Source organism: Gracilinanus agilis, chromosome 1 (genome assembly GCF_016433145.1).
Source record: "Gracilinanus agilis isolate LMUSP501 chromosome 1, AgileGrace, whole genome shotgun sequence".
NCBI lineage: Eukaryota > Metazoa > Chordata > Mammalia > Didelphimorphia > Didelphidae > Gracilinanus > Gracilinanus agilis.
The window spans coordinates 173,325,896-173,353,705 of NC_058130.1; the positions used below are offsets into that span (position 1 = coordinate 173,325,896).

The window sequence follows — 27,810 nt, forward strand, 5'->3', positions numbered from 1 at the left end:
GTGTTCTAATAAAAGCAAAATATCTTTATATTTAAGAGGCAATGGTATTGTCCATGAAACACATTTGTGACCTTTTAGCTTTGGTTTTAGAAACAGGAAGAATGATTGAACATCAGGCTTTTTTCATGAGAAATGTCTGCAAACCATTTCAAGAAGTTCGAATAAAATACAGCAAGCTAATCTGAAAAAGAAAATAAGAAATACAAGGCAAGTATTTGATTTGGAAATAAAATAATTACAAGCATTTTTTCATCATATTCCATTTAAACATAGTTCAGGTTTTACCAGTAAATACCTAGAAAGACTTCGTATCCCCCTTCCATGGTTGTCTTGTAGATCTGTTGGTAATCCTCCTTACTTTATGCTTCTTTCTCTTTCCCTTTTTACATAGTTATTTGACAGTGGTTTCCAATACAAGAAGGGTTCTTCATTCTTGCCAACCTCACTTATTAATCACTGCTTTGTTTTTCCTATCCCTCCCTTCTCCTTCCTTTTGTCTGCATTTCCTAACTCCTCTATCATGTTTTTGGAAAATGAGAAAGTGCAGTTATGTAGTACGTGGTGGAATGGAAAAATACTGCCAGCGAACAGATTCACTTTGGTCCTAGAAATGAATGCCAGTATTAGAAATGTTCAGCCGCTAGGCTGGGTGCACAGTATATATTCTGCACAGCTATAATTATTACATTGCCTCATGCAAATGAAACTAGCATGTTTTGGAGTTTAAAAAGTAACAATAAGAGCAAAACTGTTGAAAAATATTTTCAGATTGATATTCTCAATCACTAGTCTCTCCTCTTTCCAAAGCCCCCAAAGACCCTTCATTTCTTCTTCTCTTTAATTTTTGTCTCCATCCTCCTACCCAGAACTATTTCTAAGGTTTATGCAATGGGATCCACCACCATAGTATCTACTGGAGAGTGGTCTTGTTTTTAGTCTTGGAGGAGTCTTTGAAAGGCTAGAGTAAAGAACGCAGTTCTTCTACCAGTTAGCACCAATTTCCTGTCCCTCTCCTTTTCTAGATACCTTTCAGTTTTTGTTAACATTAAAACATTTTTTTTTGTCTATCCTTCATGTTCATTTCAACTGATTTTATCTGGATAATGTTATTAAAATGGTAAGAGAGAGTTCTTATAAAAAGATTTGCCTCAGAAAGCACTCTCCCCAGGGCAGGTCTGCCCCTTAGTCTCAAGGACTTTGGACACAGAATTAGCATTGCCTCTTTTAGAAGTATTTCTTTTCTTTAGGTGTAAGCCTGGCCACTATCCAGATAGTCTCTGGTCCAGGGCCAAGCCAGAGAGATGGCTGACCTGGCCCTGGGCTTGGAAAAAAAGGGGAATCTGACTAAGTGATCTTATTTTGATTTGAGGACTTGGGTAGTCTCAGGCCCTTGTCATTGAGCTGTTGAAGGAACGTGCAGTCTTGGTATTTATTTTGCTAAGTTTGATATGCCATTACAAACAGAGCTGGGAATGTGCAAGTCATGTTTTTTTTTTATTATTATTATTATTATTCTTGGAAATCTACTAAAATGCCACTATTTAAATGCAAAATTTTTGACTTAAAAATGATAAATTGTAAGGTGAAGTGGCATTGATTATTTGCTTTACAAATGAAGTCTTTGCTTTGAGGAAGGGATTATAGGATTTTCATAAATAGCAATATTACTTTTAGGATAGAGATCTAATTATAAGAATCAGTTTGGTATGTAACTGTTCAGAAACATATCTGCTAAAGGGAAGATTGCCGGTAACATTAAGATATTAAGTATTCTTCAATGTAGACTGTAACCATTGCCGTAGTTACAGAAACACAAAGGGAAAAAAATCTTTATTCTTCTGAAGCTACAGCAAGTACATAATGGTTGACTGTGTGGCATATGTTAGAATCCACAGCTTATTGAGTGGAGACATAGTAAATATGCCCCTGATCATTTAAGTGGTTCACTTTTACACACAGTTATTCATATACATATATACCTCAGTTGAAATAACTGGTAGCAAGAGTAGTAGGTTCTTTGTTGTTTAATTGTTTAAGTGGTATTCAGCTGTTTGTGACCCTGTTTGGGGTTTTTCTTGGCAAAGATACTGTAGTGATTTGCCATTTCCTTCTCCAGATAATTTAACAGATGAGGAAACTAAAGCAGAGAGAGTTAAATGACTTGCCCAGGGTCATACAGCTAATAAGAATTGAACTTGGGAAAATAAGACTTCCTGACCTCAGACCTGGCACTCTATACTCTCTACTAGTCCTAACCTTATCATTGATATTACTGGTATTAAGTGCTTTTACCTCTAGTTGACATGTGATGTTTTAAAGAATTTTAAATTGCTATATAGATGCAAGTAGAAGTTCTGTAAATCAGACAGATCACACAATGGATAGTGTTAGACCTATAGTTCAAATCTGATTACTAACACTTACAGACTAAATAACCATATGCAAGTCACTTAACCCTCTACTCTGTCTGCCTCAGTTTCCTCACCTGTAAAATGGAGGAAATAATAGCACTTCCCAGAGTTTTTCTGATGATAAAACAAAATAATGTCTGTAAAGTACTTTGCAAATCTTAAAGTGCTCTACAAATGTTTATTATTATTATCATTAATTATTGTATTGACTGAGATACTTTAAGGGAATGCCTTAAATAGAATGAATCATTCCTTGGTTAAAGTATCTCTCAGATGAAGATTCTTAGTCTAGGGATCCATTAACTTATTTTTTTTAAAGATTTTGATAATTGTTCAATATTATTGGTTTACTTCATTATCCTATATATTTTATCTTTTGCTTTTATAAGTTTTATTCTGAGAAAGGGGTTCATAGACTTCACTTGACTTGCTAAAGGGTTCATGACACTTAGAAGGATAAAAACTGCTGCAGTAGTAGTATTCCAAATCCTGTATTAGGTTACAGCGAATTTTTAGGACTAACGAGACTTTTCTGATTCCATAGGCTCCTAGAATAGAAAAGGAAGTATCTGGCTTGAACAAAGGATAGGAAGTTTTGATTTCATTTTCTTATGTCATAAATAGAGATTACTCAATAATTCTGTGAAACATCAGAACCTATGTGCTAATTCTTTTTCCCCTCCCCTCACAAACTCTTCTTATACCCTTCAGAAGAGTGCTTATTGCTTGTCGATGCTCGTCGACACCTAGTTAATTATTTGGTATGCAGTGAAAACAACAGTCCCATTTACTGCTTTACATTGGAAGAATCAATTTTAACCTGAGAGTTAAGCCTAAAACTTATCCTCAGAGTTGAAGAGCCAGGGAAATACAAGTTTGTTTAGTTGTATTTCTGCCTTGATGATATGGAACATTTATTCTCTAGTATATTCTCCATTGGCGGATTGGTAGACAATTCTGATTCTTCGCTATGCACCTTTGATCCATTTTTAAATTCAGCAAGAATCTTTCATGTTTCAAGAACAGTGTTAGATGGTAAGTATACAAAGACAAAAATGAAATAGTGCCCCCCTCTTGCCCTCAAAAAACTTATCTTCTATTAAGATCTCTCAATATCAGAATGCTAGGACTTTGTGTTAGACTAAGTATTATGTTTATTTAAAAACTGAACATTTTATGGCCTATATTTGACAGTTCTCTCTGATTTTGCGTGCCTGTATGGGAGAGACAGAGAATAAGGAAGTGTCTTTTAGATGTCATAGTGCCTTGCACATAGTATATGCTCAAAAAATGTTTTGGGGGCTTATTTGAGGTATCTTGGAAATAATCACAGGTGACACTGACCATTTGAGATTTCTGTTAGTTATTTTTGCTAACTAGGGAGAGATGCAGATTGGTATTCCTTCTCCAGGAACAAAGGAGTGAGAACTGTTTCTAAACAGTGATGACTCAAATACAAGGCTGCATATTGGCTTTCAGCTTGACAAATACTTTCTTATGAGGTCATAAATATCGGCGGTACAAAAGGTTAATGTAGTGTGAAATGCTGTAAAACTCAGGAAGCAACCTGCTAGATCATAATGATGCATTAGCACCTTTCAGTCTGAATCCTGATGACTTACAAAGTCTGTTTATAAATGGCCATGAACTCAACAAGTGTATAATTGTGTCAGTTTTCCTAATCATTTTTCAAACGCAGTTTATGAATTGGACACCTCATTGCTATCATTTCCATTTCTTCACAGTCAGAATGTGGTATTTAGTGAATTCAATCATGTATGTAATCAGCTTTGGGGATCTCTATCACATATGGATCAGTTAAATTAGAGAAAAGAGTCAATAAATAGGACTACACAGTATGTAGGTAATGTTGGACTGGACCTATGATTTCATTGGTATTCTATACCAGCATTCCAAGATGAGGGAACTCCTCCTAATTCAAGAGACACTTTCTTTGAGTCATCAGATATCTTTTTTAATATAAAACTATGAATAGTCTTTAAGAGTTGCCTAGAGAACTGTGAGGAGGCTAAGTGACTTGTCCAAGGTCATAAAGCCACTGTGTGACAGACTGGACTTCAAGCAAGATTTTCCTTAGGAAATGCAAATAAGCAGTTCATAAAGAAATAGCTTTTGCATTTTTTTTTGAGGGAGTGGGAAGAAGGTGGCAGCAGGCTTTAATCTAGTGTTTTAATCAGTTCAGGGAATTCCTGGTATGAAGACTCCTTTTCTCCATGCATTTTGGCAATCTGTATTAGAGTAGCTCTTTGAGATTGTGATTTATAATACCCCAGCTAATCAATGATGGATTTAGAACTAGAACTCATGTGTTCTAGACACTAAGGCCAGCCCCTTTATCTACTATGCTAGTTTGCCTTGTGGATTGTAGTAAATATTAAAACATCTTTTTTCTATTTTACACACCATACATTTGAAGTGTTGATAACAAATATTCAGTCATGAAAAATGATTAACGTATCAGAAAACAGTCTTTGAAATGATTTAGCACAGGTTTTTGGAGTTTATAGTTTAGCGATAGCATTTCATTTTTCATGCAGAGAGCATGGAATTTTGATTTTCTTATTCTTACAGATAGTTATAAGAGACTAAAGGAAAATAACAAGGACTATTAGAGGAAATGTAGATTTCCTTATAAATGTGTACATTTTGTTTTGTTATTTGTGGTGCTAGTAAGGCAGGATGATTAAGTCAGCTAGATGGAGCAGTAGATAAAGCATTGGGCTTAGAATCTGGAAGACTTTCTTCATGAGTTCAAATCTAACCTCAGACACTTATTACCTGTATGAGCCTGAGTAAGTCACTTAACTTTGGTTACCATAATTCCTTATTTGTAAAATGAAATGGCAAACCACTCTAGTATCTTTGCCAAGAAAACCCCAAAATTTGGCCACAGAAAGTTGGACACAACTGAACTACACCAGCTAGAATATAGGTAATATATCCCATCTTGATTTTTCACCATTTACAACCCTATAGCCACTTCCATGAACATTGGGGAAAAAAAAACACTGCAAAAGTGATAAGACGGGAAGAGATGCTTGAGATGCTATCTAATCCAATTTTTCCTATAGTAGGAGGCAGCATGGGGGAAAACATTAGAATGGAGGTCCAGGCTTTGTTATCTGCTTTCTATGAGATCTTGGACCGTTTCTCTTCTCTAATAAATGGATTAAAATAAATTAAAAAAATTCTAAACTTTTTTTTTTTTTTTTTGTCATGGAGCCTCTTTGGGCAGTCAGGCAAAGCCATTAGACTCCTTTTCAACAGAATATTTCAAGTCAAAACAACAAACATTTTCTTGATCATAAATCTATTACAAGGCATAGCGCAAGATACTGTGTCATCTAAAACACATTCCTTATTTAAATACATAAAACAAAATAACATACTTAGAGTTGTAAAGAAAACAAATTGTGTTAAATTCAGTTATCCCAATAGCTCTTTAGATATTTTAGGGCCTAAGTTAAAAAGCCCCTGACCTAGAAGACTTCCTTCTTGAAGCCTTTTCAAATGGTATTCCTTTGCTTTTCTCCTTGCTCTCTCTCTTTGTCCTAACTGCCAATCCATCCTTCCCTGGTCACTATAGTAAGTGAATTATATTTTAAAGGATTGCCTTGAATGTGTATATATACTTAATAACACATCTTCTGTCTCTACTTCATCATTATCTTCATTATAGTGCTCATATAAAGCCACATATATACCATATAAAGGTAGATGGCACTTTATTACTTTGGGAGGGAGAGAGACTATAGATATTAGTATCAAAATTTTGCACTTGAGTCTTTAGGAATGGAAGTAACTTGCCTAAGGCCATATAGCCATTAAATCAAAAAATCTAAATTGAAATTCAAGATTCCTAACTCAGGGTCCATAGTTCAGGGCTCTCTCTTCTGTGTTGTCTCTTATCTTATCAGTACTTCCAACCCTACATCCTGTCTTTGTGGTTGTTAACTTATTTAGTGTCCACCACATGACCCCATGGACTTTGTCTACGGGCTTTTCTTTGCAAAGATACTGTTACTGAAGTGGTTTATCATTTCTTTCTCTAGGGGGTCCCCATTATACCGATGAGGAACTGTTACAAATAGGAGTTAAGTGACTTGCCTAGGATCATAGGCCTAGTGTCACAGGCTAGATTTGAATTCAAATCTTCTTGACTCCACACCAGGTGCCCTCTTTATTCACTACACCACCTAACTGTTACCTCCTATCACAAATTGGCAAAATAGAATGAGGAAACCCAGGATTATGCAGCACTATAAAGATCACAGGGACATAGATTTTAGAGTTAGAAGGGACACATAGAGGTTATGAATTCTAACAGGTGAAGGTACTGAGATATAGAGCTGTTAAATAACTTGAGTCACAGAAGCGATATTTGGCAAATCAGAGATATCAGCTAAATCTTTGGATTCTATTCTGTCTGTTACCTCAAAAGATTACTAGAATTTAGTATTCAAAGAGTCCTTAGAGTCAATCAAATACAGCTCCCTCTCCCTGCTCCATTTAACGGAAGATAAAACTAAAACCTAAAAAGAAGACTCAAAGCTGAATACTCATTACAGTCTAGACCCTATTCAGCTTGTTCAAGTAACTCTTGGAGCTGCTGCCTTTGGATTTTTCAACTGGGTACTGGAGGGGTTGAGAGTAGGTTTGCTTAAGTCAAAGTGTTTCCCTTTGTTTTTTGGGAAAATAATTCATCTATTTTTGGATTTGCACCTTTTAGGCATTAATTTACGTAAGCAAAGCTATTACCCATTTATATAGATAGGTGAGAACCAGCTATTATAATATCCCTATTATAGTTGTCCTCAGTATCCCCTTTGTGTTCTTCCTGTAGTTCTCCTGAAATACCCTTTCTCCCACCAGAGCATCAGGGAAGAGGAAGGAATGGGTAGAGTGGAGTATGGTCTGCGTTTTGTATTGCTCCTGAGTAGTATCAGTTCCTGGACTAGGTGGTATGAGGGGAGGGGAAGGGAGGATAGGTAGGAAGGTGGTAGGAGTGGGAGAAAGGAGAGAAGAGGGTAGAGGAAGGGAAAGGAAGGTAGTGGTCTCCAGCCCCTGAAGGAGGAAATTGACCAGAGCCCTTCAGGGTTCAAATAGAAGATCAGAGAGCAACTTTAGGGTTTAGAATAGCTGGGTTTTATTTAAATTAGAAAGGGGAAGGTCTAGGAAAAACTAGGAGGTAGATAGAAAGGGAAAAAGGCCCTGAGAGAGATCAGGGTAGAGAGCATCAGCCAGTCTCCAGGCTCCAGAGAGCAGAGACCCAAAAGACCCCAAACTTTCTCTTTATACTTTCTCCAATACCTCCCACAAAGGAAGTGGGAGGTGTCGGGGGAAATTGTAGCAGGGAGTCCTGGGAGTTGTAGTCTCCCAGGGCTTACAATAATTTTAAATGACATAGTGGAAAGTTCTTTATGATGGCCAGGGGAGGGTTTATGGTTTTATAGTACTTTAGGATTTAGATAGCATTTGGGCCATGCCATCTAGTTGGCTTTTACTTATAGTTTTAATGAGAAGCCCAGAGGCACTGTATAAATAAAATGGTAATATTATTAAATTATCACTCTACAGGGCATTTTATATTAGTCATAATTAAGTGATCATTTTTATATTAACAAATATATTTTTTTAAAAAGAAGAATTGCATTTCAATCTAAGGAAGTAGGAAAAGTTGAAAATATTTAAAATGCCAAATCCAGAATTTTTTAAATGATCTGTCATGAATTTCTGGAAACTGTAAAATTTCGAATTACTCAGTTTCTACATACTTTCTTAGTGGCATGTGTACAAGAACAGTTTTCCCTATGGCTTGTCCAAAGCTAATTTATAGTAATCTGTGTCTTGTGACTGGTGAGTGAATATAGAATGATAAAATGTTTTCTGTCATGTATACATTATGTGTGTGTATGTGTATATATATATATATATATATATATATCAGGGTTAGCATAGTGCCTGATGCATACATTCTCAATAATTAGGGAGAGAAATAATATTTTGGGCATGTTGAGCTTGAGATGCCTATAGGACCTCCAATTCAAGATGTCTAGAAAGCAGTTGGTGCTTGGTACTGGAACACAAGAGGGAGACAAAATGATCTGCATAGAGATATTAATTGAACCTAATGAAGCTGATTAGATCACTAAGTAAGAGAGTATAGGGGGAGAAGAGAAGATGACCCTGTATATAGTCATAGCCTGGAGTTATCCACAATTAATTGTAATGACATGAATAAAGAACCAGCAAAGAAGAAGAAATAGTGGGAGACCCAGGAAAAGACACTGTCATGAAAACCTAGTATCCCTACACAGGGGATCAACAGTGTCAGATGCTTGAGAGGTATTAGAAAGGATTGAGATCCAGAAAAGGCTATTAGATTTGGCAAGTAAGAGAGTTTAAGTGACCTTGGAGAGAGAAATTTCATTTGAATGATGGGGTTAGAAGACACTACAGAGGATTTTGAAGAGGGAAATTTAAGGTACCTAGTATGGACGACATTGGTTTCTTTTTAAATAAATAAATTTGTTTATTTTTCAGGAATTTATAATATATCCATCCCACTGCCCCCTTTAAGAACACTCTTTTGGCCTTCAAAAAAAATTAACTATACCAACAAAACAACAAAAACAATTCACATTATAAACACGTATAGTCCAGGAAAACAAATGTCTACATTGATCATGCCTGTAAATATGTATGTTTCTCTCTCTGCATTTTAAGTTCATCACTTCTCTGGCAAGAAGTGAGCAACAGGTTTCATTTTTAGTCCTTTGGATTTGTGTTTTCTCACTTCAGTGACCAGAGTTCTAAAATCTTTTAGAGTTATTTTCTCTAAAGTGTGGTTGTCATTTACTTTTTTCTCCTAGTTCTATACATTTTTCTTTATTTCATTTCTTAGAGTTCTTCTTTGAAAATGTCTATTTTGTAATTTATTGTGTCATAATATTTCATTGCATTCATAATCTGTTTAGTCATTCTCAAATAGGAAGAAAATCTCAGAGTTTCCAATTTGGGGATACTATAAAAATAAATGTGTATAAATATTTTTGTGCTTTTCAGGCTGTTTCCTCTTATTTGATCTCTTTCAAGTATAGATCTAGTAGTGGTGTGTAGCTCGATGAAAGTATATGTATAATTTATTAACTTTATGGACGTGGTACCATATTGTTTTTCTGAATGGCTAGACTAATTCCCAACAGTGGATAAATGTGCCTATTTTCCTGTGTCCCCTCCAACATTTGTCATTTTTCTTTTTTGTCATTTTTGTGAGGTAGAATTTCAATATTGTTTTAATTTGCATTTCTCTATCAGTGATTAGAGCTTTCATCTGGTGGTTGACAGAATGGATTTCTTCTTTTATAAACTGCCTTTATAAAACTACCTCTTCATATTATAGATTGCTTTCACAAGGAGTTTATCCACAAAAGGAAAGAAAGAGACATACCTACTGGAGATAACATATAATAGGGTGGTAGAATAAGGATAGGTCACACATGGGCGTTTTTTATGCAGCTAGAAGGGAACCAGTAGATTGGGAGAGACTGAAGATAAGACAGAATGGTATACAAGCCTTAGACCTTCTAATCTGCCTTTCTCAAGAATGTTTCTTACTCATTGATCCTTTTCATACATTCATTCTTCAGAGACTAGCAATGCCCATTTTTTTTTCACCTTCCCACTGCCATGGAGGCTGAACTCTCAGCTGCTGAAGAACTACTTTTTCTTAGTCTCACCCTTTCCTATCTTCTTCTCTTTCTCTCCATTCTCTCCCTATATTCCACTATAGATGAGCCTACCCCTTCCAATGATCCCTCTGAAAGGCTTCCCCTCTAATCAACAAATTTGTCATCTGAAGTCTCCTCTTCTCTCACTTTTTCCATCTTCTGTTACTCTCTGAGACCTAGTTTGTTCCTGATGGTGTTTTTTTCCCCTTGTTCATGCTTTTTAGCCTTTTTTTGAGAATTCATTTTTATTTCTTTTGAGTGACATTTGGTGTTTCTCATTGGTGTGTCTTAGATTTAGTTAGATTTCATTGTTGATGACTAATATCAAATGTATATCATAATCTAACAATGTGGCTATAAAAATAGCAGAAAAGACAATGGCCCTTGGAATGAACTCTTTTTGTGCTGATAAAATGAAGTAAATGGGAAAATGCTCAATTTGATTTTTAATCAACAGTTAAAAATTTTGGTTGGGGTCCATTTTCACAATAAATGCTAACAAAAATCTATGCTAAATTAACTGTGTATAGAAGTTTAGAAGTGTATGCTAAATTAACTCTTCTTATAGAAATCTTAGTTATTTCATAACTGAATAAAAATATTTCTCAAGGTATTCTATCCTTTTTTTTCTTTTTTGCACCTAAATCTCTAAAAAGTTTTATGTTTTAACAAAAGGGAGTTAATGAACTAAAGAGAAGTTCCATTTAACATATACTCTGGGTAGTAGGGGTGTTATATAGTCTTTTTGGTTTGGGTTAAGATAATTAGATGTTGATGAATCATTCAGTTAGCCATTACATCAAATACTTTTATGTAACCTAGAATTCAAGATTAAGAAACACAAATATAAAATAATCAAGACCAGCAGTGGATTTTCTCCCAACAGAAAATTATATCTTTTTTGAAATTCTGCTTTTATATTATATTTTTACAATATCTTTTTTTTCTACTAACCCTATAGAAACTGAGGGCAAACTGATACCTAGAGAAAGATCTTGCTTTCCCTAAATTAGAAATACCATTTGAAAACATCTTCTTCTTCTCAACTTTAAAGAGATGAAAGTGGCTTAGCTGAGCAGAGTTTTTCATTGTAGGGGGAGAAAGAATGTATTTGTTGTATTTCTGATATAGTGAAAAGCAATCTCTTTCTCTAATCTCAGACTCAGGTTCAGGTATAAACTAATGATAATCATCTTTTATATCTTTAGAATATTTAAAAAGTTTTTAATTGCTTTGTATTCATTACCTTATATAATTCTTAGCAGCATCAACTCTTCAGAAACAATAAAAATTCACAATATAGGTATGTATATTTATGTGAGTTTATACATAGGTATTTACATAGGTATATATGTGTCTGTATGTTGCACAAACACACACACACATTCAATCTAGTTGTTTCACTCATGTCCAATTCTTTGTGACACCATTTGGAGGTTTTCTTGGCAGAGATATTAGAATGATTTGCCATTTCCTTCTCCAGCTCGTTTTACACATGGTGAAACTGAGGCAAACAGGGTTAAATGACTTGCCCAGGGTCACATGGATATTAAGTATCTGAGGCTGGATTCGAATTCAGGAAGAGGAATCTTCCTGACTTCAGGATTGACACTATTCCCTGAGCAACCTAACTGGCCATGTAAATGTGTATGTGTGTATACACAGATATAAATAAATACACAATCAGTGAACAAATATGTGAGTTACATGCATTCATGTTTGAATGTGAATATATGTATCTGTGTAAAGTGTTTACTGTGGGTGGGCATGGCACTGTCTGAGGGGCTGAGAGAGATAAAAAATAAAAATAAATAAAATGTAATTGTTGTCCACCAAAGAGTTTATGATTTTACCTCTATTTCCCTATTTTATTTTCTTTTTGATTTTTCTCTCCATATCTAATTACTTTCAAAAGTCCTTGTGCCTTGGAAAATTAGCTAAAACATTTTGTGATCATCTTAATCCAGAAAGATCTATCTCGATAGGCTAGAATTTTGGGCTGACTCCAAGACGATAAATTCCATGGGAATAAAAATAAAAATATATTACTTTTGGCTACCAAAAAAAATTAGCTTCACAAAGATAAAATGGAGAAGCTGTGAATAAACAGCAGCCAATCTGGAAAGGACATGGTGGTTCTACATCCTTCTTCCTTCTGAAGGATCTACATCCTTCACCTCTACTATGTGGCAGGTAAAAAAAAGGTAACGTGATCGGGTTGTTTTGAGAGGTATAGCTGGAGGTATAAGGAGGCAATAATCCTGCTGTACTTTGCCCCAGACAGATTTCATAATAGTGTACCGTATTGTGTTCACGTCTGGACATTGCAGTTTAAAAAAGACATCAATAAGCCAGAGAGTATCCCAAGTGGGACAGCCAATATGGTGGAATCCTTGAGTCCATGTTATAGGATTGGTTGAAGTAACTGAGCATAGTTAGCTTGAGGAGGAAAAGAATTAGGGGGAGCATGAAAGTTGTCTGCAACTATCTGAAGGACTGTCATTTGGATGAAGAACTAGTTTTGTTCCTTTTTGACCCCAGAGAGAAGAACCAGGGGCTATGGATGAAAGTTGCCAAGAAGTAAACCTAATCTTGATATTAGGAAAACCTTTCCAACAATTAGAGCTCTTCAAAAGTGGAATGGACTGCCTTAAGAGATTGTGGGTAACCCTTGCACCCTCACTCAATATTTTACAGTAGGGATTTCTTTCTTTTATGAGTAGGATTTGTGTGGCTGGATTTGTACGTGGTGGCCACTGACATCAGGATTCTATGTTGGTGCTGCTTCTTCTAAAAGGAGTTTCTCAGCACATAAGGCAGGCCTGTGCAGGGGAATTATACATAAGAGATGGGTAGAAAAATACTACTAATAAATTCAACATGTTCCAAGCAGATTCATTCCCTAATCTCCATGCCCTCTGACTTTGAATGATTCCCCCTTCAGATTTCTCTACTTTTCTTTATTTCACCACCATTCTTCTGGCTATGTAAGCTCAAAACCAAGATGTTGTTTTCTGTCTTTTCCTTCTCTCACACCCCATTCCACCATAGAATTACATCCAGTCAGTTGCCAAATTCGATGGATTTGATTTATATAATATTTCTTGCATATAACCCTGGTCCATGGCCTAATCCCGCTTCTTTCATCTTACTGTTAACATAGATTTATTTAGTTATCACAAATGCCATTCCTTCTTCACTTCATTCCATTTTGCAGGTTTTCTAGAAAAATCTCTGATCACCATCATAATACTTTATATTTGTGTTAACACCCTATTAAACCCTTTAGCTCATTTTAAGCCTTAGGCGATATAATGACCTCTTTAGGTTTACATGGGTTCCTTCTGCTGCTGCTTTAGACAGTTTATAGTAAATAAAATTTTAGAAGTGCAATCATTATTGCTTTAAGATTCCAGTTAGAAAAATTCCTAACATTTAGGCAAAGGTTTGTCTCTCTAATTAAAATTAATTTATATTTATATCTAGTGAACTCTTGATCTCTGGCAAAATTCAGGATGGGGATAATTAGTACTTTATAGTTCCCAAAGCCTACAAAAGTAATTTTACAACATCTTTACAATATCCCTGTGAGGTAAGGAATGAAAGTATTGCCTCTGTTTTTTGGAGAAAAGTTTTAGGCTCAAAGAATTTGTGATATGTCCATGATAACATAAATAGTAAATTGAAATGATGGGATTAAATCCTTGGTGTTTCTGGCTCATAGTTTGGTGTTCTTTCCATTATAATAGTAATGAGCCAGAAAGCATTCATTTGGTAAGCATTAAATGCCAGGTAATAATGATGACAACAGATAGCATTTACATAATTTAAGATTTACAAAGGATTTTACTAATATTCTCATTTGATCTTCACAATAGCCCTGGAAAGTGGGTACTAGTATCATCACATTTTAGAGATAAGGAAAATAAGGCAGAAAGAGACTAAGTAACTTGCCCAGGATCACACAACTGGCAAGCTTCTAAGGCTGGACCTGAACTCATGTCTTCTTGACACCAGGACTAGCAATTCTGCCTTTTGTACCATCTAGCTGCCTTCTATTCACATTTGTACCTCTTTAGTTCCAACTCTAGTGGGGTAGAAGCTAGGGAGAAAAGTAAAATGGATGAAATGATCCATATTCACAATGAGCTTACATTCTAATGAGGAGATAACTACTATTATATATATATATGTATATATAAATATGTGTGTGTATACATACACAGATAGCACAAATGGAAATATTTTTACATGTAAAAATAGTTAAATACAAGGTACTATGAGAAGAAAGTCACTAATAATGGTGGTGATAGTGGAAAAAATTAAGAAAGACTGCATACAGATGTTGTCTGAGATACCTTTTAAAGGAAGAAAAGGACTCTATGAGGCAGAGGTAAGGAGGGGTGTGCATTGGGAGGATATGGGGGAAATGGTTAGTGTAAAGGCATAGCAACAGGACTGTTATGACTGAAGAAGAGAGAGGAGGTCAGTTAAATTTTATTTCAGAGTGTGCATGGGGAAATAATGCCCCATAAGACTAGAGCCATGTTTGGTTAGGACAATAAAAAACAAAACAAAACAACAGAGAAGTTTATATTTTATTCTCTGGACAAAAGGGAGGCATTGGAATTGATTAAGGGAGACTATTACATTAATTTAGATGAGAGATGAAGAAGCCCTGAACTAAGTTGGTAGCTATGTGGGTAGAAAAGGAAGGTTGGATGAAAAAGATGGTTTGAAGTGAGAAAACATCTTGACTGATTGGATACATGCATGAAGGGGAGTGAAAAAGAGCAAGGATAATGCTGAGAATTTGAATCTGATTTACTGGAAGGATAATGATGTCTTTGCCAGAGACAGGGAAGTTTGGCTAAGGAGAGAATTTAAAGGGAATTAAAATGGATTATTTTATTTTATTTTATCTTATTTTATAACCCTTACCTTTGGACTTAGAATCAATACGAGGTATTGGTTCCAAGGCAGAAGAGTAGTAAGGGTTAGGCAATTTGGGTGACTTGCCCAGAGTCACACAGCTATGACGTGCCTGAGGCCAGATTTGAAGCCAGGACCTCCCATCTCTAAACCTGGCCCTCAATCCACTGAGTCACTAATGGTTTCAATTTTAGACATGTTAATATATCTCTTGGACATCCAATTGGAAATTTCTAATAGACAATTGGTAATACGTGACTGAAGCTCAAGGGAGAGATTAGGTCTTGATAGGGAATCATCTGCAGACAATTGATTATTAAATTCATGAGAACTGAAAAGGTTAGCAAAAAAAAAACCATAATAATTTCTTAGTCAGTAAACATATATAACCATTATGTACCAGGCACTGTGCTGAGTTCTAGAAAAGCAAAAAGAGCCAAAAGAAAGTCCTTGCCCTTAAGGAGCTCACAATCTAATGGGAAATGGGTAACAATAAGCAAATAAATATATACAAACAAGCTATATGAAAGATTAACAAAAAATAATGAAGAGAGGAAAGACACTAGAACCAAAAAAGTTTGGGAAAGGCTTCCTGTAGAAGAAATCATTTTAGTTGGGACTTAAAGGAAGCCAGTAGGCAGAGATGAGGAAGGAGAACATCGCAGGAGTGGGAGACAGGGGGAAGCTAGAAAAAATGCCCAGAGCTGAGAGGAGTGTTTCCTTTGAAGAAGAACAGTGATGCCAGTGTCTCTGGGATGAAGAGTAATGGGAAAGTAGTAAGGTACATAGTGGTTATGAAGAGCTTTGAACACCAAACAGAATTTTGGCATTTGTTCCTGGGGGGTCAAAGGGAGCCAGTGGAGTTTATTGAGTAGAGGAAGGTGTTTATATGGTTGGGCCTTTTCATGGTATTTCGGTGGCTGAATGGAAGATGGATTGGAATGGAATGACCTGAGAAAGGCAGAGATACCTGCAGGCTATTACAGTTGTCCTGTCTTGAGGTGGTGAGGACCTACCCTAGAATGGTAGCAGTGTCCTAGGAAAGAAGAGGATATATTAAAGAGAGATCCCAAAGGTGAAATTTACAGGCTTTGGCCACAGATTGAATATGGCAGGTGGGGGATAAAGGAGAGTGAGGAGTCAAGGATGACATGCTGTGTGAGCCTAAGGAACTGGTATGAGGGTGTTACCTTCTAAAGTTGTAAGGAAGGTAGGAGTGCAGGGAAGATTTAGGGGAAAGATAAGGAATTCCATTTTGGATATATTGAGTTTAAGATGTCTATTAGACATCTACTTTGAGATGTGTCTGCATGGCAGTTGGAGATGTGAAATTAAAGGTCATCAGAGAGGATAGAGTAGGTAGATTTGTGAATCATCAGCATAGAGATGGTAATGGGATCACCAGATGAAGTAGTATAGAGGAAGATGAGAAGAGGTCCCAGGAGAGAACCCTGAGGGACACCGGTAGTTATGGGGCATGTTGTAAATGATAATCCAGCAAAGGAAACTCAGGAGCTGTTATTCATGGAGGTACAAACCTAAAGAGTGGTGTCAGAAAAAAATGAAGAAGAGAAAGTTCAGGAAGATATGATCAACAGAATCAAATACAGCAGATAGAGTCAGCGTAGAGAAAAACCCATTAGATTTGACTTTAGACATCGCCTAGTTTAACTCCCTTCTTTTATAAATAGAACAGTGATGTGACTTGCCTGGCTTCATGCAACTAATAAGTAGCAGATATAGGATTTAAAATCACGCTTTCTAACTCCCAGATAAATGCTCTTTTAGCACTTCCTCTAATTAAGCATGTTATTTGATTGGAGCATACAAACGAGTAAACACTTGGGCATAGTGATGTATCATAGAGATATGTGGTACCAAAGGAAAGCATGGTAGCGTTACAAAGTAATCTGTAAAACTCTGGGGTGGAGGTATTGTAGGGAGAGGGAAGGTTTGGAGACATCTTTCAAAAGAATGACAAAGCTAAGAAAAATTGAATGAAAGTTTGCTGAGAATGTATGTCTCCTTATAAATTATCTGTAACCAAATTGTTCTTATAGCTGTTCTTAACTATGAAGAATAAAAATGGTAAAAACTAAGTCTTTTTAGTTATAATAGCTTAGTCATAATCTTCATTAAGAAAACATTTGAGTGTGGCAGATTGAGGTTTTTTCCATGTATGATTCTATATCTGTCTTTTTAAAAAAATTTACTGCATATTAAGATTTTTTAAAAGAAAAAGATATTCAAATGATCCACAACTAAGCCCATAATTTCATTGATTGCAGACCTATTTTGAAAGGCAGTTTTTTGTTGTCTGTGGTTTAGACGAGATTTGGTTTCTAAAAGGAAGATGTGTATACTTTGATTTTAGTGAAGCAGATCAGTAGATTTCCAGAGTCCATGCAAGTATGAAATGAGTTAGGATGGAATGCCTTTCTCTACAGTTTTTTGTTAAAAATAGCCTTGACAACTGAAATGTGCCAAACCAAGTCTTTAAACTAATAGCAACTTCTGTATTAACAGATTGATCACACATTTCTAAGATTACCATTTACTTTCAGGGTGAGGCCATATAGAATTTATTTTGTAGAACAAATGAGTTATTACTTCAGAAAATGCCATTTGTATTTTTTTCTCTGTAGAAATTACAGAAATAGATGCCAGGTCCTTCTGTCAAAAGGGCTTTGGTGATGGGAAAACACATTTTAGTGTTTTAGCAATCTTTATTTCTCAAGATGACGAGTTGAGGACCAACTGGGTTTTTATTCTTTTCTACTGAGAAATAAGGTTAATCCTGTCTCAATTTTGTCCAAGAATATCTGCTATTTAGACCGTCCATTCGGTTTTCTTTATGCATGAGGGCACAGAGTTTACAATTGGTGTGAGGGGCATATTGGTACTCTGGGATTTTGTAGACAATCCAGACCAGTAGCCAACAGTAGTGCAGAGAGGCCAAAAAAGTCTCATGGTAAAGTGGAAGGAATACTAGCCTTCTATTTCAGTAGATCTGGTGGGTAGACACTAGTCTTCTGCTAATTAATTGTATACCATTATATGTCATTTGCTTTTTCAGAGAATTGCTTTATGAAGCAAAGATGGAAACCCTATTTAAGTAGCTGAGTAAAATTTGGCCACATATAGTCTAATGGGGCATATGGTTTATTTTGCTGTTGCTTTTGAAAGATGAATTATCCTTTTAATTCTTTCTTCACATAAGAATATGATAGACCTGAGGTGAAAATTCTATAAAGCTCCTCTTGGTATAGAATGTAGTATAATGAGCCTTTAATTAACCCAAGGTAGCGGAAGAGGCTCTAATTTTACTTCTAACCTGAAATAATGAATATTCCACCGAAACTCTACTTGGTCATGTCTGTAGACTAAAACTGGGAATTGGAAGGGATTCATTTAAGGCAGTAGGATCTTGGCTCGGAGATACTTCTTCCCCTTGACCTTGGAGAAAGAGCTACTTGGACCAGAGGAAACCTAGGAAAGACAAAATTTGTCACCATGTTTTCTTTGCCTTCAGAAAACAAGAGCCTTGATATAAATGGTTTAAAGCTTTATTAAAGTTCATCTAGACTTTCAGGTCTTCTCAGTATTATTCTCTCTAGGACATGACCGTATAAGTGAAACATCTTTGAGATTTCATTTTGTCAGTTGGCATCTGTCAGAACAAGACAGCTTAATCACATCTCCCTTTCTGATGCCAAACATTTGGTTTCTAGTACCTGCTTTCTGCTCCTTTTAAAGAATAAAGGTAGGCACTGTGGTGTCTCCTGTATCACGATGTACAATGTAAGAATTCTTTGCCCTTTGTCCTCTGCCATCTCTCCCTATTGATTGACTGAATCATTGGCAATGTTTCTTGAATTTATTATACTTCAGGGAATTCGATGTACTTTTAAACTGTATGACATGTATCTGTAAAGACAGTATTATAGAACTGGAGAATAACACATTAACTACATCAAAAGCAGTGTGATAAACTCATTTGTTTGCCAGCATAACTGAAATGGAGGGGTGGTGGGGCAAATTCAAATGAATCTTCATGTTCAGACATCTTTGCCATTAAATTTTGAAGTAACAGCCCACAAAAATCCCAAATTTATGTTTAATTCTTTCCCAAGGCCTTCTTGAAAAAAAAAAAAAAGGAAAGTGAATTTTCACAATCTTCATTTAAATGGAGAATGCACAATATTGTCTAAGCAAGGTATGAAGCTGATTTAGTATGCATGATTTTTTTCAGTTCTTTGTACACATTCAATATGGTTACATTTTTGCTTAGAACATATATATTTTTCTCCCTGAACTTTTCTCGATTGCTTTTTTATCAGGTTTACAAATCAAATCAAATAGGTATATTGCAGAGCTCTGTGATATTATTTTCTGAGCTTATAGCCCAATGTATTGAATTATGCTTGCTCATGTACTGCTCTTGCTATTCTCTCCAGATTGAGAGAGAGTGACTGTGGGCGCTGTAAATTCACTTGGCTTCCAGCATTACTGGTTAAATCAAGAGCCCTATTCAAGCTTAGAGAAGAGACCGAACAAGTGTTCATTACACAAATCAATTTGGTCAAAAGTAAAGCACAGTGGGTACTCAACCATTGCTCACATAATATTGTCAACTTAATCAAATAATGCCTAGAAGACATTCACAAGCTTTTCTCTCAGAGAAATAACTTGATTGGTGTTGGAGGAAGAAACAGCTGGCTTTTCAAAAATACACTTTTTATTTATCACTTTTAAGAACCTTGTGCATAAAAGGAAAACAAGTCTTTAGTATAGATACAATATTAAATATTCAATAGGCTAATGGTGAGGAAAATAATGTTCCATTAGCTTCTTATGTGTTGAGTTTTTAGGAGGCTAATGGCAGACTTGGAGATACTCAGTAAAATATATACAGTTGTAAAATAAACTGTTTACTGTTCCTGCTGGTTTTTTTTTTCTTATTTAAATATACTTAATGTCCTAGATGCAGAATTCTCTTCTCTGCTCCCAGACCTAGTAAAGTGTGGTAGTAACCAGTGAGATTGGCCTTTAACTCTGCTCCTTCATTGTACGTGTATTCTTTTGTCGTTTCTTTGGTTGTCAGTGGCATCTATCCACTTTGAGCCACTCGTTCTTTTGTTTGCAGGTAATTGCCTTTTCCTCATCTTCACTCACCCCAGAACATATTTAATTATTCACATTCCTTGTTCTGGAGGCAGCAGCGAAGCTAGTGTTCACAGGGTTAGCTTTATCAAACCTAAAAAAGGTGCTTTTCATATCATTGACACCATGCCACAGCCCCTCTCCTCCGACCTTAATCCAGTTGTGCATATAATTTAAGGGATGATAATCCAAAAACCTAGAGAGGCAGCATATATAGAAACTATATAGAGGGGCAGGAAGTGCGGAAAGCATGGCTTCAGCCCCCCTATCTCTGACCACATCCTTACCCTAGGCAAGTCACTTAACTTCTAAATTATCTAAGCAATTCTTTTTAGACTCTGGGTTCCAGAGACTGACCTGCTTTGGAGGGAAGAATTTCTGTAATCAGGAGTTGCCTATAGGAATCAAATCTTAGTCCCAAATGACTATCCACATCTTATCCCAATTAAAGTCAAGACTTGGTCTGCAGAAAAATATAAATATTAACAAATAACTAGATTGCTAGGCATGGTGAACTTGAGACTTGGGACAAGGAGCATTAATAGGCAAAGAGAGAAGACAAAATTAAAAGGGGCAGCCAAAAGGCACATATTTTTATAAGACTGCATTCATCCTTTGATATAGTCACCACTGGATTGGTCGATGCCTAAATCCAATTTCACTGGGATTAGTTTTGGGTAGCTCTGAGCTATTCATTGAATTAGGAATGATTATGGACAGGGAGGCGGCCCCTAGCTCTTTATTAAAGTCCTTGTGAAGGCACTAAGTGATCTTCAGGAGATTAAAGCCAGCGGTGTTTTCTTAGCATTGATAACATACAGAAGTATCTGGGGAGTTTGTTTATTAAGAAATACCTGCAGCAAACATTCCAGATCCTGATAGGGATTTATCACAAGACCAAAGCAAAAAAAAAAAAAAAAAAAAAAAAAGAAAGAAAGAAAGAAAGAAAGAAAAAAAAAAGGTATTGCCCTTGTAATGAGCTTATTCAGAAACCTCTGGTTAAGCTTTTGCAGAAAGATCAACAGCCCTATGGACCCAACTCACATGTTCAGGAGCCTTCCTAACGTCATGGTAATATTGCAGTTGGAAGCCTAAAAAACATCAGCAGGTTTAAGGAATAAAAAGAAAATGCTATGAAATCATGATTTTTCATGAAAATTCTTATTTTTCCAAAGCCTAATTCACAAGCTTGTGCTCTCTCTTCCTATAGAACCAAAGAGTTTAGATCTGAAAGGGACTTTGAAGATAAATCAGTTTGAATCACTTCACTTGGTCCAGCAAAATTGTTTTGGCAAAGGTAACACATCTAATAAGGAGAAGAAATAGGATTTGAACTCCGGGCTCATGTTTGATTCACAACTCTATTCCCTCTTAGAGTTCCTTCCAAAAAGGCCTGGGTTCAGGAGAGTTCCAGTCTACCACTTAATATCTGTGTAACATGGGGCAGGTCATTTCTTCCATTTAAAAATTAATTAAAATTTTTAATCTTATCTTTAATTTATAGGATTACCAATTTGGCATTTAATTGGAAATTTAAAATTTATTCTTTTTCTAGTTTTTTTTAATTGCATATCAAATTCATTGATCTGTTTTTTTTTCTATTTTGTCGATGTAAGCATTTAGAAGTATACATTTTCCTCTACTACTTTTGCTGTAGAACTTTAATGTAGCAAATAAATTAATTTAGTTTAAAAAATTAAATTATTTAAAATTTTATAAGCATCAGTTATAATGAGAATTTCTGTATATAAAAGAAAAAAGAAAAAAAGGTGATTTTTATAAAAAATGATCAGTCTCTGTGGTATATATCTGGGTAGGCAGTTCCATTAGTTTTCTCATTTATAAAGTTAAGATAGAATTATTTTCATTCCTGCCACACACATTTGTTGGAAAAATCAAGATGAAGTTTTGTAATCAGACTAATATTCAAAATCTAGATACTATTATTAATTTAATAATAAAACATGGCCTGCCTTAAGAATCATATGTCAAATATCCAGTTACAAAATATAGAAATGGATTATGTTATCAAATAATTTCAGATTTCCTTTAAATAATAAATTCTCCTAGCACATTTATGATAAATTTACTTGCAACTTTTCTGGAATATATTGTAAAAAGTATGGTATTCCTGTATTATATATTTCTCCTTGGAGGAAGAACTAGTGTATTACTATAGTATTAGACCCAGAGTCAGGAAGACCAGAGTTGAAATCCAGCTGCAAACAATATGTATGTGACCTGAAGCATGTCACTTAACTGCTATTTGCCTTTGTTTCTTCATTGTAAAATGAGAATAATAATAGCACTAATCATCTAGGATTATTATGAGGATAAAATTAAATGATTCTTGCACAACAGTGTACAAACCTTAAAATATTTAAAAATATACGAAAGGGAGCAAAAGGAAGTTCAGAATGGGATACAGACAAGGACAGTTTTATTACCATTATATTATATGTAATACATAAGATTTAAAATGTTCGTAATAAGTTTATTCAGGAATCTAGTCAAGCCTCTGCAAAAAAAGGAACACTCCTTTGGATGCCCTTGTTTCTTAAAGAGCCTTGCTCCTATCATGGTAATGTTGCAGCTGGAGCTTGAAAACATCAGCAGACTTAAGGAAGAAAAAGAATGCTATGAAATCATGATTTTGATGAAAGTTTTTACTTTCATATAGTTTTATTTATAGTTTCATATGTCATCTTCCCTCTGGTCTTTGTAAATCAAAATGTTCATATGTTGCTCTTTAAATGCGTAACCAAAATTTAAAAAAAACTCAGTTATTTAGTATTGCAGGCTTCCATGGCCTCCAAACAATAATTGTTTCCATCTTTGCTATTTTTATGGGTATGAAATATTAAAATCTCATAGTTGGTCTTTAATGTTTATTTCTCCTATGAGCAATAATTTGGAGTATTTTTCTATTGTTGTGTTTTCATTGACTTTAGAAGGGCTAGTATATAATGAAATAATGGTAAGTCATAGAAAAAAGCACTAGTGTTTTGACTGAATCCTTCTCATAGGTCATATCCTAAAACAAAACAGCAACCAACAAACAAAAATCCTGTTCACACTATCAAGATTCTCCCATTAAAATTATACCTTTAGTAAATTAAAAGAAAAATATTCCTGGTATAAAAAATAGTAGGGCTCTTTTTTCTTCTGCTACTGATATTAGCTTGTAGTTTTGCTGAGCAGAGAGGTCCCTCTATGAGTTAATGAGCTTTTCCTTTTATGGGGTGACATTGAATTCCGAGTTGTTCCTTGTATTTATTCATAGGTAAAGTGCACAGAAAAAAAGCCATACAGCCCAGTACCCATGGACATTCACCCGCAATCCTTAGTAGGAAAAAAAAAACAACAGAAAATCAAATACATGATAATCTCTAAGAATATTTTAATGTTCTTTCTTCACCCACTTGTGGTTTGTGCTGTTTAAAGAGGGTGTTTTTTTTTTTTAACATACACAGGTATTCATATATGCTAACTCACGGACACTTGTACCAATGCGTGTTACAAAATGATTAATTAAGCGTTGTATGTTTTTATCAAAGAAAACAACACAAAGATTTCTCCAAAGTACTGTTTGACTAAAGATGATTAATTTTAATTTTCACATGAGTGACATAATGCTATTAATCATTTAATATGTTTAATCATAATCTCTGTAATTCCTAATTAGGTTTATTAAACTGAAACATTCTGCAGTTGTGGTAAAATTTAAATGCAAGTAAGCCTTCTTCTCAGAAAGGGAAGTAAGCATTTTAATTTGTATTTAAGTAATAATTTCAAATGAATGAATGGATGGACGAAGAATGAATGAATGAATGGATGGATGAAAAACATTTAAGTGATTACTAAGTTCTTAACACTACACTAATGAAGAAGCTCAAAGAAGTTCCCTTATGTCAGCATCACTGGTTGCCTTATTACCAATAAGGAAAATGAACTTTGATGCCATTCTCAGGGGATTAGTGCTGGGCCCTGGTGGCCAGAAGCTGCATTGATTGAGTTTGGCCTTCTTTAGACACTACTTGGGAGAAGTACTTTTTGTTCTTGTTTTATCTTTGAATTCATTTATGGCACTTTTCTAGTATGTCCTCAGCCCAAGAAGTCTTGGTCATCCCTCTTTGTCCTCAAGGAGATCCTGCTTTCTGTAACAAAGCCCTTACATTGGTACCTTTAGTTCCCAGACTATAAAGTGCTTGCCTTAGCCCTAAATATTTGATATGTTAGCATCTCTAGGTTCAGAATGAGGGAAGTAGGAAATCAAGGAAACAACATGGGTTTCTAATACTAATTTTTTGGAGTTCAGTGAACTATTCTCCAGGGGACCCTTTAAGATTCTTCTTAATGTATAATTAGACTGAATATATAAAGATATGTTTATATATTCTACACATATAGGATACATATCAATATATAGTCAATCTAACTATAAATATGTGTATATTTATACATACATGTGTGTATACAGACATTTTTTCAGTAGTGTAAGGTTTTAGACCCTTTAAAAATTCTGACTTAAAGCTATTTTTCTCTTTTCATACTTCTTAAATTAGACTCACTTGTTAATTAGAAATCATTTTAAATTTCTGTTTGAAAACTTTGTTTACATTTCCTTAACAGGTATTCTTTGATAAAAAATACAAGTTCCTTCTGGGAGTGGTTTCTGGGGACCTTCCTTTACTGAGGCAGGTTGTAAAAATGGAAGGTAATGAAGAGTTGCTCTGAGAAGTAGTGGCATTTATTGTTTAAGGAACACCTGTCACTAGAAGTATGGGATCGAGGCAGGAGCTTTTCTCCATCATTTAGGATTAGAATAGAAAGTTAGAAGAAAAAGTTATAGATCAGAAATATCCTTCATCATAAATGTTACCTGTATGTAGAGTAACTAGAACTTTGCCACATGGCACAAAATTTAGAGGGTGCTAATAGCACTCACAGGCCATCATCAGTAGAGAAACAACAAAATTTGGTACATATTTAGCAAGAATAATTAGTTAAAATAATATGTCCTAGGTGGCAGGCTAGGATGATTTACTCATCCTGTAATTACTCATCCTATAATATACTCAAGTACAATAAGGTCCCTCTGCCCACAATAGAATAGCATGCCAAGATTCCTTACCTACCAGAAATACACACCTCTTTTCCCAACACTTGCCTTGGGTGAGTTTTTTGGATCTTGTTGCTGGCAAAAAAGATACTTGGTTAAAGCTCTCCCATAGATAAAGGTTCTTTCTTTCTCCTCTTGTTACCTGGAAGAAAGAACACAATGGAATCTGAGGAAGCATGGTTCTGACCCTTTCGAGCCAAATAAGATTAGTTTAGATTATTACTTTATTTAGCTATCTATGTTTAAGCAAAGTGTTAGAAACTTGTGATAGATAGAAACCACTGACCAAGAAGAAATCCACCTGTTGAATCATTTAACAATATTGAGCAGAAGTCCTGGACTTGTGTCCCAGTCTCAGAGGAGTTTGAGTTCTAGATATAAATTAGTGAATAAGAAAAGAACCTTTTAAGTGACCTCCGGGGATTGGTCATGGTTATATTAAGCTAACTGATGCCAGCTAAATGTTAATTAGAAATATTCTAAATTGTATCAATTAATATTTACTATGTTCCAAGCATAGGAATTTGTTATTATTTAGTTATTTCAGTTTTGTCCAAATCTTCGTGACCCTAGTGACAATTTCTTGGCAAAGATACTTGATTGGTTTGCCTTTTCCTTCTCCAGCTCATTTTACAGATAAGGAAACTGAGACAAACAGGATTAAATAGTTTACCCAGTGTCACACAATTAATAAATATCTGAGGTCAGGTTTGAACTCAGTTCTTTCTGACTCAAGCCACGCTCTGTCCACTCTGTCACCTAGCTTCCTCTGGGACCAGATGCTGGCAATATAAAGACAAATGTGAAACTAGACTTCAAAGAACTTACATTCTAATAGGGAAGACAACCTGTACATATATCAGTAGACAGAAAAACATGCAAAATTAATAAAGGTAGTTTTTTGAAGAGAGGGCACTCACAAGCATTTCAGAGAATCACAAAGGCTTCATTGAAAAGATGGCACTTTGTACTGAATGATAATTATTTGAAAATTTGCCTGATAAGACTGCTTATATTTTACTTTTTAAATAAAATTATGTTTTTTATAAAGCAAGGCCTGGAAAAATTCATAGTTTCAGATCAAATGGGCTTTCTCACAAAGCCACCAGAGAAAAATGCTTTATAATTTTAACTTCAGGTGAATTAAGAGATCTGAAAGTCTTAGTGGTGTTCAAAGCAGCTAAAAGGATTGATTAAACAGATAGCTTAATAAAATAAAAATCCTAATGGCAACGATATGACTTTAATTTCCTCTCTGTTTTCTATGGATGAGATTTCATTCTTTTGATATGTTATTGGAAATATATCTATTTTCTTTTTATAGGATTATGCTTTATAAAACAGAAAAAAGCATTACTATATAAAAGAAATGGTTAAAAAGGGTAACGTTCAGTTGGTCAACTTTTGTCTATGGAATGCCAAGCAACTGGGTCATTTCTTCTTCCTCTTCTACAACATCCGCAGTTTAATTTAGCTAATATTTTATCCGAACAGACTCAACAGTGATATACATCTATCCTTAGACACTTAAAATGGGATTGAACAGAGTAAACAGACCCTTCCTCTGTCTTTCATAATTCCCTTGCCTGATTTCTTTGATCCTTGCATTCATCCAGTGTATGGTGCTTTAAAGGATTGATAACAGACCTGAAAATATACTGAAGACCTCTTTTACTTTGTTTCTCTCTCTCTCTCTCTCTTTTTTTTTTAGCAGACAGATGACGCAGCACAGACTGATGGCCAGCCTCAGACACAACCTTCTGAAAACACAGAAAACAAATCACAGCCGAAGCGGCTGCATGTCTCAAACATCCCCTTCAGATTCCGGGATCCGGACCTCAGACAAATGTTTGGGGTAAGTATATCATCTCCCAGCTCTTAGCTCTCCATTTTTGGACATTCATTCTTATCATCATATAAGTGCCTTTTATATGTGATGCTTAGGAGACATGAGGGCTCCTTTAAACAAAAAATGTTCTAAGGCCCAGACCTAGATGCTACAAAGTCTTCCCATTTCCCATGGGCTGTGACTTAGTTCCCTTAGGCACTTCTCTTTCATTTCCCACATATTCCCCATAATTCTGAGAGTCAACCAGATGTTCCTTTTATAGGGAGCATTAGTATCAAAAGAAAAAATGAATATCAAACTGAGTTTGCATGAAGGAATTTTGGAGTCATGGGATCATAGAAATCCTTATGGAGCACTTTAAAATGCAAGTAGCTAGATGGGGGATAAAAGAAGGGATTACCATCTGCAGCCTGGGCATCCCCCTGAGTCACATTGGGGCTCTGAATCTCACCAACTTTAAAACAAAACAAAAACAAAACAAAAACACGAAACTATTTGTACGTTTATGAGATGAATGTCATAAAAATGATGTGATGATCACAATATATTATTCTTAGCCTAATATATATATATGTGTATATA

The 27,810-nt window shown here is 35.2% G+C and overlaps 1 protein-coding gene across 3 annotated transcripts in view; it reads left to right on the top strand.

Annotated features, from left to right (window-relative positions):
- The window catches only part of RBFOX1 (RNA binding fox-1 homolog 1), a 379,335-nt gene that overhangs the window by 219,080 nt on the left and 132,445 nt on the right, over positions 1 to 27,810 (top strand). For all 3 annotated transcript variants that reach the window (XM_044659029.1, XM_044659028.1, XM_044659027.1), the window contains exon 3: positions 27,091 to 27,234. In XM_044659029.1, coding sequence (XP_044514964.1) covers positions 27,091 to 27,234 — 144 coding nt within the window. The remainder of the gene's footprint in view (positions 1 to 27,090; positions 27,235 to 27,810) is intronic.